General features: G+C 40.4%; 1 protein-coding gene across 1 annotated transcript; it reads left to right on the top strand.

Annotated features, from left to right (window-relative positions):
• The first annotated feature begins 286 nt into the window (after positions 1–286).
• prkar2ab (protein kinase, cAMP-dependent, regulatory, type II, alpha, B) lies at positions 287–12,454 on the top strand. The gene is made up of 11 exons (XM_084172593.1): positions 287–368; positions 798–1,056; positions 1,736–1,777; positions 1,927–2,066; positions 3,176–3,282; positions 5,291–5,444; positions 5,887–5,988; positions 6,206–6,280; positions 6,379–6,444; positions 6,718–6,856; positions 12,048–12,454. The coding sequence occupies exons 2-11, from the start codon at positions 822–824 to the stop codon at positions 12,170–12,172; spliced, it is 1,185 nt and encodes a 394-aa protein (XP_084028719.1). The 5' UTR covers positions 287–368; positions 798–821; the 3' UTR covers positions 12,173–12,454.
• The last annotated feature ends 602 nt before the right edge of the window (positions 12,455–13,056 follow it).

Raw genomic sequence — 13,056 nt, 5'->3', positions numbered from 1 at the left:
AGGTCCTGGTGATTAGAAAATAACCCCAGCCCAGCCCTAAAAATACATTTTACCCAGACTGAGCACCTCGGGTCAAGGTCCGATACACAATAGGCCTATGGTTAGAGACCGGCATGAATTACATTTGATCTGAAAAGTTGTGACATAGCCTAGTACGCCCGGTCAATACTTTCCGATACGCTGCTTCTAGTCTAAACGGGGAAACCGGTAGACCAGTCAATCAACCAGTAGACGCGGACTGGGAGTGGGGTAAAATGGGTGGGTTTCGCCGGGGGGGGGGGGCAGAACAGAACAGCGCTGTGCGCATTTAGCAAAGTATGCATAATATCAGACCTTAACTAATCTTCGAAAGGCTACATTGCAAGGAGGTCGGTAAATTGGTTACAATTTATTTGTTTGATAGCTGTCATTGGTAGTTTTTAGTAAATGTATTTATGTTTGACATTTATGCTACTTTGATATTTTGACATTTAGGCTACTTTGATATTTGCCATGGCCGCTGATCATTGAACTGGCTCTCTTTATTCTCACATAGCCTTGGCAACATTGGATATCAGGGAATGCATTTTATATTGGACAGACACGGAAGGTTATATTCAAATTCTATTGTATTTTTACTACTTATTCTATTTAGCATACTTTATGACTAGGCCTAGGCTAAGTTTGACAAATCCCTGGTCTTGGAAATTCTTCATTATTATTATAGGGTTCTATGATTTTGTGATTTTTTTTTTAGGCCTATTGTTATGGATTAGGCAGATTGTTTTACTCAAATTTGTATTTTTTACTTGTCAAAGATTATTATAGGCCACCATAGTTCTATGATGAGCATCGAGATACCTGTTGGTTTGAAGGACATGCTCCAAGGATACACTGTGGAGGTATTACGGCGCAGACCGCCAGATTTGGTTGAATTCGCAATCCAGTATTTCACGCGTCTACAAGAGAGCCGAAAACACGACAAACATGCGAACTTCAGCCCCGCCAATTCTGCTCGAAAAGGCGTGGCTTTTGATAGTAATTCGGTTGAATCAGATGAAGACTCTGATGACTATAGTGAGTGACATTTTCCATCTCTATTTTGCCACAATGATTTGATTATTAAATATATGTAAATATTTTCCCATGTTCTTTATTTCTGTTAACCTTTTTACTCAATTATTATAACTTTTTACTCGCTCCCACTTGCACACATAATAGACTACATAAATAACCGCACAGAATGCATAATGAATCATAATATTAGTTTATATTCGATAATACTATGAAGTCCTTTTAAAGTCATCCTATCATCTGATAACCTATGGCAATGGAAAAATGGGTTCTCAAAGTAACGTGAGGGCCCGTGTAGTCATATGATTTTGTCTTCCATTGCCAGAGGTTATCAGATGATAGGATGCTACTGGGGTATTTTAGCCTACTGAATAGCTATTTGTCCTGAATTATTTCATTATTCAGTAGCCTATTTATAGCGACATGAGATAATGAACGTTTGTTAGAGGGTGTCTCAACCACTTTTGATAAATCAGTTGCTGTGCCCTGACAAAAATGGTTCAGGGAGAAAATAAGAGGATACTGTTGGGTGTATCTATGTAACTATATTCAGACAGAATTGGGTGTAAGCTAATGTGTTTCAATCGATCCATAAGAACAACTAATATTGATGTTCAGTGGGACCAACTTCATTTCTAGTGCTGAAACATCTCTCTCTCTCTCTCTCTCTCTCTTTCTCTAGTGCCACCTCCCACCCCAAATAAATACAGTCGCAGAGTATCTGGTGAGCCTCATCATTGGGTTTTGCATCCATTATATGCGGTGTATGAAGAATCTTATTTCAGTCTCTCACTTGTGTGTTACAGTCACAACATTCCCTTTGAGAGTATTTGTTTGTCCCCAGTGTGTGTCACAGTGTTTTTTTCCCCACAGTGTGTGCGGAGGCCTATAACCCAGACGATGATGAGGATGATGACTTTGAGCCAAGGGTGGTACACCCCAAATCAGACGAGCAGCGTCGCAGACTCCAGGATGCCTGCCGAGATACATTACTGTTCAAAACCCTCGACCAGGTAAAGTATTGTATTTAAGCCTCTGTCTTTAGCCTCTGTCTTCAGGTATTGAGAGTTACTTGTAAGTTAAGAGGAAATACAGTTAGTCTTCCTGTTATTTATCTTATGTTCAGTTATGAACAAAACAAACACCCTCTCAATAGTCATCATAACACATTGCAGTTTGTATTGATTTATACTGAACAAGAATATAAACGCAACATGTAAAGTGTTTCATGAGCTGAAATAAAAGATCCCAGACATTTTCCATATGTACAAAAAGCTTATTTCTCTCAAATTCTGTGCACACATTTGTTTACATCCCTTTTAGTGAGCACTTCTCCTTTGCTAAAATAATCCATCCACCTGACAGGTGTGGCATATCAAGAAGCTGATTAAACAGCATGATCATTACACAAGTTCACCTTATGCTGGGGACAATAAAAAGCCGCTCTAAAATGTCCAGTTTTGTCACACAACACAATGCCACAGATGTCTCAAGTTTTGAGGGAGCATGCAATTGGCATGCTGACTGCAGGAATGTCCACCAGAGCTGTTGCCAGAGAATTGAATGTTAATTTCTCTACCATAAGCGACCTCCTACATCGTTTTAGAGAATTTGGCAGTACGTCCAACTGGCCTCACAACCGCAGACCACGTTTAACCAGTCCAGGACCTCCACATTTGGCTTCTTCACCTGCGGGATTGTCTGAGACCATCCACCCGGACAGCTGATAAAACTGAGGAGTATTTCTGTCTGTAATAAAGCCCTTTTGTGGGGAAAAACTCATTCTGATTAGCTGGGCCTGGCTCCCCAGTGGGTGGGCCTATGCCCTCCCAGGTCCACCCATGGATGCGCCCCTGCCCAGTCATGTGAAATCAATAGATTAGGGCCTCATTTATTTATTTCAATTGACTGATTTCCTTATATAAACTGTAACTCAGTAAAATCGTTGAAATTGTTGCATGTTGCATTTATATTTTTGTTCAGTATATTTGTGTGATGCTTGTTGCTGGGTGTCCCAGTTTAGTATGCACACACACACACACACACACACACACACACACACACACACACACACACACACACGGTCATCCTCTAATGTATGAGTGTTGTTTCTCTCTTTCAGGAGCAGTTCTCAGAGGTGCTGGATGGCATGTTTGAGGTATTGGTCAAACCACAGGAGCACATCATAGACCAAGGGGACGATGGAGACAACTTCTATGTCATAGAGAGGTGTGTGTGTGTGTGTGTGTGTGTGTTGAATCTATATTTTTTCTGTGTGAGAGGCATTAGGCCTAATTATGTGAATCAGTGGAGGCTCTTCAGAGGAGGAAGGGGAGGACATCTTCCACAGTGAATTTCAGGACGGAAATACTTTTTTTTCTTTTTAGATAAAACTATACTAAATATATTCACGTCACCAAATAACTGATTAAAATACACTGTTTTGCAATGAAGGTCTACAGTAGCCTCAAAAGCCCCCTCTAGGGTAGCACCATGGTGTAGCCAGAGGACAGCTATTTTCCGTCCTCCTCTTGGTACATTGACTCCATCCAATCAGAGGATCAGAGAATGAAGTGTGGTGAGTAGTTGACGCAAAGAGAGAGAAAGACAATAGTTGAACAGGTCTGACAAATGTATTTCTTCAAAAATTAAGAAGAAGAAGCAGCAGAGAGGGAGCTAGCTATATTTAGTTGTAATTTTTTTCTTCTTAGTTTACCTTTTACTTACTTAGCTAATGCAGCTAATTTAGCCTACTCAACAACATGACTCAAACAGAGAGGAACACTATTTAAATTATGTTAGCTAGCTGACTAAGGTTATCCAAGTCTCCTGAGTGGCGCAGTGGTCTAAGGCACTGCATCGCAGTGCTAACTGTGCCACTAGAGATCCTGGTTCGTATCCAGGCTCTGTCGTAGCCGGCCGCGACCGGGAGACTCATGGGCGGCGCACAATTGGCCCAGCGTCGTCCAGGGTAGGGGAGGGAATGGCCGGCAGGGATGTAGCTCAGTTGATAGAGCATGGCGTTTGCAACGCCAGGGTTGTGGGTTCGATTCCCACGGGGGGCCAGTATAAAAAAAAATTTTATTCACTAACTGTAAGTCGCTCTGGATAAGAGCGTCTGCTAAATGACTAAAATGTAAATGTAATGTAAATCCAACATTGCAACTCTTTCAAGTCATGATAAGCTTTCGGTTTTATAAATGTTTTGCCACTGCCTGTGTAACTGCTAAACTGCTTGCTGTACACTGTACTGTTTGATTGTACATATGGATTGGCTTGTGGGTTTACTAACGCGCTAGTTCTAGTTTGTTGACTATAACGTTAATATGGTGACAACGATGTAGGCTGTGTAGCGGTTATGGTATTAAGGTTTGGCTTCGAGAGGTTTTTGCGCCTAGTCATAGACAGCTGTTGTGTTGTGCACTGAAGTACACAAGTGTAGGGAAAAGGTGAGAGGAGGAGAGCACGTAGATGCAAGAAGGAATTATCGAGGAAAGTGATCATGCTATTTGTATGTGGCTGCTATGAAAGTGAACTGTGTGTGCTGGTGATCAGGGGTGTATTTATTCTGCCGATTCTGTTGCAAAACATTTCTTAAAGAGAAGCAAACAGAACGAAAATGGGAGGGACCTACCTGAATTTGTACAATATAATAATAATAATAATAATAATAATAATAATAATAATATGCCATTTAGCAGACGCTTTTATCCAAAGCGACTTACAGTCATGTGCGCATACATTTTTACGTATGGGTGGTCCCGGGAATCGAACCCACTACCCTGGCGTTACAAGCGCCATGCTCTACCAATTGAGCTACAGAGGACCACCAATAGAAACTCTCATTTTGGACTAATGCTTACACCCCAGATCATCAGCTAGATGCAGGCAAGAGTATGCAAGGCGGTATTGTATGTGTCTGTCACCTTGATTACTACAATTTGTCTCTCGACCTGTGCAACTACGTTATAAACTTTCATTTGCAGGTTAGGTTTTAGCAACCTCATGATAGGTATAGGGCAAATTCGAGTATCATGTAGTAGCCGAAACCCATCGACGTTACATTGAGCTGGGTGAATGGAATATGAATGACAGTCTTCCAATATGCTGTAATAGAAATAAGGCCATGCTCATAAAAAAATCGTCCTCCCTAATCTTAAATGACACCGACCTCCACTGATGTGCATGTGATGTTCTCTGATTCCTCTGATGTCCTGTGTACCTCTGTGTGTTGTAGGGGTGTGTATGATATTATTGTACTGATTGACGGAGTTGGGAAATGTGTGGGAAAGTATGACAACAAGGGCAGTTTCGGGGAGCTGGCGCTCATGTACAACACCCCACGTGCTGCCACCATCATGGCCACCCAGGAGGGGGCACTGTGGGGACTGGTGAGTCACAGTAGGAGACTGAACATGATATATGTGTGTGTGGACGTGTTTAACTATACTTGTGGGGACCAGAAGTCCACCACCTTTACGTGCAATGAAACAATGAATAAGGTTGACCAACAGGGGACATTTTGTTGGTACCCACAAGGTCAACTGCTTTTTCTAGGGGGTTAAGGTTAGAATTAGTGTTAGGGTTAGAATTAGGGTTAGGAGCTAGGGTTAGTTTTAGGGTTAGGTTTAGGGTAAGGGTTAGGTTTAGGGTTAGGGGCTAGGGAAAATAGGATTTTGAATGGGACTGAATTGTGTGTCCCAACAAGGTTAGTTGTACAGTACTGTGTGTGTGTGTGTGTGTGTGTGTGTGTGTGTGTGTGTGTGTGTGTGTGTGTGTGTGTGTGTGATGTGTTTCTGTGAGAGATGAGTAACCTGTATGTGTATGTTTTAGGATCGGGCCACATTTCATAGACTCATAGTGAAAAACAATGCCAAGAAGAGGAAGATTTACGAAGCCTTCATTGAGTGTGTACCCCTTCTAAAGTCTCTCGAGGTCTGTTTCATTTGACCACAACATCTTAAAGTGCTTCACAATAAAAGTGTACTGTGCAGTGTGCATTCAAAATACAACATAAGAGAATGTACATGAGAGGCTCACATTGCACAAATAGAATCCATTATAAACAATCCTTCCTCTCAGAATGCATGTAAAGATCAATGTATACTTTTATCACACCTTCATCGTCTGTCCTCATCTTGCTCTTCCTCAGCTCTCTGAGAGGATGAAGATCGTTGATGTTGTGGGAATGAGAGTGTTCAGAGATGAGGAGTGCATCATAACACAGGTATTGTGGACTTTTACTGTACAATTTATATTTGATTACAATTCTTCTTTACTTTGTACTGTATCCCTGCTGATTCCACTGCTTTTCTGCAATCTTAGGGGGATAAGGCAGATTGCTTCTACATTGTGGAATCTGGGGAGGTGAAGATCATGATATTAAGCAAAGTAGGTGTACATGTTTTCCACTTCCCTTGGGGGTGTGTTAGATCTACTGTATTAATAACGAGTTTGCTGTGGGTACCTGCTGCAAGGCACTGTATGTACTGTATGTCTAGTGTCTTTGGAATGTGGTACGACTGGCTTTCCTGCTTTTGCAGCTAGTAAATTTATTTATCAGGTTGGGTGGTAGATAAGGAACGGATAACTGTAACTGAGAGTTATGTAATTGGTTATATCAGTACTGCAGCATCATTATCATGTCTATGTCTCCCTACCTAGACTAAGGCAGGGCAGCAGGGTAATGCAGAGGTGGAGATTGCACGCTGCTCTAGGGGCCAATACTTTGGAGAGCTGGCTCTGGTCACCAACAAACCACGTGCAGCATCCGTCTATGCTGTGGGAGTTGCCAAGTGCTTGGGTACGTTGTATGTACACACATACATACCATTATTCTTCATTCGTAAATTGATATTCATGGTCCTTCTCTCTTTCTCTCTAAAGCAGTTGGAAATGAATAGATCATGGACTGTATTCATACAGGGGAGAATTTCGGCCCCAGTTAAGCGCGAGTAAATGGAACGGAATTCCCTTTTTTATGAACATTTCTCTCTATGCCTATTCTGACCTAGAATTTAAGCATGAGAATAGCATGCTATTCACCCGCTATTTCGTTTTGGCTTGAGATCTAAGAAATAAAGGTGTGACGGAGGTGTGTCTACAGATAGGCCGTATTCTGACCTTCACTTAATTCCCTCATATTTCCACCACCTTTACGTGCAATGAAACAATGAATAAGGTTGAGCAACCTGTCGGTTCCAAGTGGAACAACATCTACTTAATTTTTTTCCAATAGAAATAACACCATTCTCCATGCAATGTAATGTAATTTACAAATTGATAAGAGCTATTGATAATAGTAAATTAGTAAGCCGTTTGGATAAGGGGATTGTAAATATAAATGATAAATGTTTTATATCTATTTCACCTTATGATCGCTGGAGACAAATGTGAAACCAGTCACATGGCAGCAAACTGAAGCATATCAACATATCACCTTTTCCACAGTGAAGTTTATGAAATGCTGGCCTTATAACTTGCAGATATGAAATGTGGAGACCCAAGCTATAGGCTTCTGTAGCCATATGCAAATGACAGTATAGCACCAAACCTACCGAGTTGATTTATGATTTCTAGAATCTTTTAATTATATTTTAATTGTAACTGTATTTTTTACAATTTGTATCGTGTTAAAGGTCCCGAATATTTTAGGGGAATAGAAATGTAAAATGTTGAGAAAACGTACCTTTTCTCTCATGGCAAACTACCAGGAAGTTTGAAAAGACTGGCTGACTGGGAGGGGAGCTTATTGTCATGAGCTCGCCTTGACTGACAGCTGTTTGAAACGCCTATGTCAAGAAACTTGGATGCAGTGAGCGGTGTTGCAGTAAAATCATATCAAGCAAATTTGGTGATACACAAAGCAACTCAAACAACATTGAAGTTGCATCAATAACCAGGTTTCCATCCAACCTTTTTATGCGAGTAAAGTACATATCGGATAATAAATATCATGACCAGCCTGATAGAAACATAATTTTGGGGGGTAAACTTTCTAAATGTCAACAAAACAAAATACACTAGATAAGGTGAGGTATTTTTGTGTCGGTAAAATTAATTATGCGATAAATGTCGGTGGTAACATTTTTATGCACAAATATTGATATAATAACCATCAAATCGAAGTAAACTTGGAGTCACGTGATGACATGTTGTGTGGTCCTCCCACTACGATCGTCGGGAAAGCATGCAGTTTATTAGGCTACAGATGAAATACATTATAAAGAACTTCACAGGGTGGTGAAAGTGCAAGGTGATGAGCTTGATGCTCCTTTCCAATAAATATCAAGGGTCTTATTTTGGTGACATGATAATCGATGCTTGGCTGCAGTTTGACAAATAAAAATAATCTTGCTTTTGTCCATATAATCTCATCATGTACACTACAGGTGCGCTCTAGCCAACAGCGCACAGATAGCGCACTTGCCAATAGACGAGTGGACATATTCACTATATAACGCTATTATTTTGGTGAGAAAACCATCAGTAGAGTTGAAAATGCGATGGAAACCCATTTAACTTGTATTTTTTTATTCCGTACATGGGAATTTAACCGCAAAATGTATTTGTATGTGCACTACATCATCACGTTAGCACAGCCTTTTATCTGCAACAAGTCAATTTAATGGAAACATCTCTGGTGTGAAAATGCGCCTTTGTTTTTATGCGGATTTTAGAATATTCTGAAGACCTAGCTAGCCAGTAACTAGCTAACACCAGACACACATGAAAGGGGAGAAATACAGTACCATTCAAAAGTTTGGATACACCTACTCTTTCAAGGGTTTTTCTTTATTTTAACTATTTTCTACATTGTAGAATAATAGTGAAGACATCAAAACTATGAAATAACACATATGGAATCATGTAGTAACCAAAAAAGTGTTAAACAAATCAAAATATATGTTATATTTGAGATTGTTCAAATAGCCACCCTTTGCCTTGATGACGGCTTAGCACACTCTTGGCATTCTCTCAACCAGCTTCATGAGGTAGTCACCTGGAATCCATTTCAATTAACAGGTGTGCCTTCTTATTGTTGTCCTGGTAACTCTAATGAATGTATCCTCTGCAGCAGAGGTAACTCTGGGTCTTCCTTTCCTGTGGCGGTCCTCATGAGAGCCAGTTTCATCATAGTGCTTAATGGTTTTTGCGACTGCACCTGAAGAAACTTTTAAAGTTCTTCACTTTTTCCGGATTGACTGACCTTCATGTCTTAAAGTAATGATGGACTGTCATTTCTCTTTGCTTATTTGAGCTGTTCTTGCCATAATGTGGACTTGGTCTTTTACCAAAAAGGGCTATCTTCTGTATACACCCCCCCCCCCCCCCCCCCGGGCCGGGCACTGATGTTGGGCGATTAGGCCTGGCTCACAGTCAATGTTTCAATTCATCCCATCGATGGGGTTGAGGTCAGGCCAGTCAAGTCAAGTTTTTCCACACCGATCTTGACAAATTATTTTTGTATGGACCTCTCTTTGTACACGGGGGCATTGTCGTGCTGAAACAGGAAAGGTCCTTCCCCAAACTGTTGCCACAAAGTTGGAAGCACATAATTGTATAGAATGTCATTGTATGCTGTAGCGTTAAGATTTCCCTTCACTGGAACTAAGGGGCCTTGCCCGAATCATGAAAAACAGCCCCAGACCATTATTCCTCCTCCACCAAACTTTACAGTTGGCACTATGTATTCGGGCAGGTAGTGTTCTCCTGGCATCCGCCAAACCCAGATTAGTCCATCGGACTGCCAGATGGTGAAGCGTGATTCGTCATGCCAGAATCCAATGGCGGCGAGCTTTACACCACTCAAGCCGACGCTTGGCATTGCACATGGTGAATTTAGGCTTGTGTGTGGCTGCTCGGCCATGGAAACCCATTTCATGAAGCTCCCGACTAACAGTTATTGTGTTGACGTTGCTTCCAGAGGCAGTTTGGAACTCGGTAGTGAGTGTTGCAACCGAGTACAGATTATTTTTACACGCTTCAGCACTCGGCGGTCCCGTTCTGTGAGCTTGTGTGGCCTAGCAACTGAGTACAGACGATTTTTACACGCTTCAGCACTCGGCGGTCCCGTTCTGTGAGCTTGTGTGGCATACCACTTCGCGGCTGAGCTGCTGTTGCTCCTAGACGTTTCCACTTCACAATAACAGCAATTACAGTTGACCGGGGCAGCTCTGGCAGGGCAGAAATTTGACAAACTGACTTGTTGGAAAGGTGGCATCCTATGACGGTGCCACGTTGAAAGTCACTGAGCTCTTCAGTAAGGCCATTCTACTGCCAATGTTTGTCTATGGGGATTGCATGGCTGTGTGCTCGATTTTATAAACCTGTCAGCAACGGGTGTGGCTGAAATAGCCAAATCCACTTATTTAAAATGGGGTGTCCACAAACCTTTGTATATATAGTGTATCTTTGCCATAGATGAATAGTGTAAACTTTAAATTATATTTGCTGACACCCTACAGTCAAATTTTGGCAACAGCAGAGTAGCTATCTAGCTATATAAACCACGCCCGCCCCTCCGCAAACACGCCTTCTCCAATGTTGGTTACAAGGCGGTACTTATTTAAATTAGGTAAGAGAATATCATGTTACCATTGGTGTATTAAAATAATCCCGCCTCCTAAATCCAAGCTCTTGACATGGGGGAGGGGACCAGTAACTTTATGATCAAACTTTATCAATGTAGAAGCAACAATTATTTTTTATAGTTTGGTCATCATACTTCCATATGGTTTCATCTAAATATCATCCAATTTCATGAAAAATATTATTTTGACTGTTCATGATCTTTAAATATTAGCCACTATCGGTAGCCACCGTCAGTTTTACCAACATACATTTATAACTGTCACTTTAGTGTTACTTTCCTTACATTTTGCATCATTCCATTACATCGTTAGTTTACCTTTCTTTCCTCTGTCACGTTCATGTGGTTGTTCCTGAGGATTGCTAGCAATAGTGGATCATATTAGGCTAACGTATTACAAGCTGTGCATTAATTTGGAACATGTAACCTATTTGAATCATTATGGAACGCATACCATACTTAGCAGTTTGAACCTGGAGCCTTTGCGCACAGTTCACGACGACTGGACCGTTGACATCACAGTTCCATAATTAGTGAGGATTATTAGGGTTGATTTATAGAGCTACTGGTCAAGTTCAGGTCAACCCCTATTGTACATTTTTCTTACCTTCCAATATTTCATTGGTTGAACAATTGAATATGGCAACTTTCAGGATGAATCAAAGCACTGTGTTTTTGATTCACCAATATATTTTGAGAATAGGCTCTCTAAAACAGTTAAAAAATATATATATATTCATAAATACTTTCCTAACCTTAAATAATATACAAGATCAGAGTATTTTTAAATCTATCAGTTGGTGCTGAAAAGTAGACGAATATGCGTGTATTTACATGGCTTTCTTTCATTGATCCCTAATATTCTGAAACGTTCTCTCCATATAATCTAGTGAGTCTGTCGAGAAAATTCGAATTAAAGATACACCAAATTTTAGGGGATGGCTTTAGATAAACGTACCGAAAACCCTATTGAATGAAAACTCCATGAGAAATTCTGTCGGCCAGCAAGTGGGAGGGTTTTCATTTACATTTACAGCGGTTTAACTAAATGTATTCAGCGCATGTGAAGGGAACCACGCCTGCAAATCCTGTTACGCACCTGAATAAGGTTAATAAGTCTGAATATGAACTACTGAGAAGTGCGTAGGAAAGGCGTACATTTCCTAAGTCTGAATCGGGCCCATAGCGCCTCAGAGTAGTCTCAGGAGTGTTGATCTAGGGTCAGTTTAGTCTTTTAAATGATAATGAATAAAAGGGGGGACCTGATCCTAGATCCGCACTCCTACGTTGAGACACTTTAGGAATACAGGCCCAGTAGATCAGTATGGCTCTAGATCAATAGCCTTTTAAAGAATTTGACTTGACACCCCCTCTTTCTCTCTCCTCCACCTCTCTTTTGCAGTAATAGACATTCAGGCGTTTGAGCGTTTGCTGGGTTCCTGTAAGGAGATTATGAAGAGGAACATTTCCCAATATGAGAACCAGCTGGTAGCTCTGTTTGGTTCTAGTGTAGATTTGAAACATTAACGTATAATTGTCTTTGTAAGAAATGTCACACACTAACACACACAGAGTACTTCTTGAACACAAACAGGTGGATACACAGACTCTCTTTAGTAGTATGGATGTATATAAATTATACACAGTGTGTATACTTACACCACAACATATTGGTTGACATTTAATTGTACAATCTACTGTACATGATTTATAATTGACATCCATGTTACTATGTGAATGGCCTCAAATGACTGATCATTTTATTTACATGTAGCTACTAGTATTTTCCTTTTTTTTTTTTTATACTATTATTGTGAAAGTATCCGTATTCTTCACCATGTTGGTAAAATGTTCATGTATAATTCTAGTCCAATAGAGCTTCCTCAAATGCTGTTTTGAACGGATTTGTCTAAAGGCCCATGATCAATCAATCAAATATTAACATGTACTTTGCTTTTATATGGAAAGACTTGTTTAATCTGCAGATGGTGAGATTTCATAAATGTAATCCCTGATGAAAACCTAAGGGGTCGAAATGTTATCATTTCGTAAATTGAAGCTTTTAATATGCAATTTGTTTTTTGCAATAAAAATTTTAATTGAAGCAAAGTTTGAAATGTGCTGTGTGGCACTGTAGTTCATTGGACTTTAAGTGGTGTGAAAGCCAATGGTGGCTGGGGGTGTGTAAGGACTTGGCCCAATGTGTCACTTATGCAACTATTCTGTGATTACTTAACACAATTCCAATGCACAGTAACCCCTCTGGTAGACAGTATCAGTGATTAAATGCTATTAAACTATAGAACGTTACATTAATAATTGAATGCATTTCCAAATACTTGACAATGTGAAGGGAAATCGCCAAATCCACCACCACATCCTGTATCAATATGTTACATAAACCTAACCCA

Source organism: Coregonus lavaretus (genome assembly GCF_964263955.1).
Source record: "Coregonus lavaretus genome assembly, chromosome: 12".
Classification (NCBI taxonomy): Eukaryota; Metazoa; Chordata; class Actinopteri; order Salmoniformes; family Salmonidae; genus Coregonus; species Coregonus lavaretus.
This window is presented reverse-complemented; position numbering and strand designations above follow the sequence as displayed.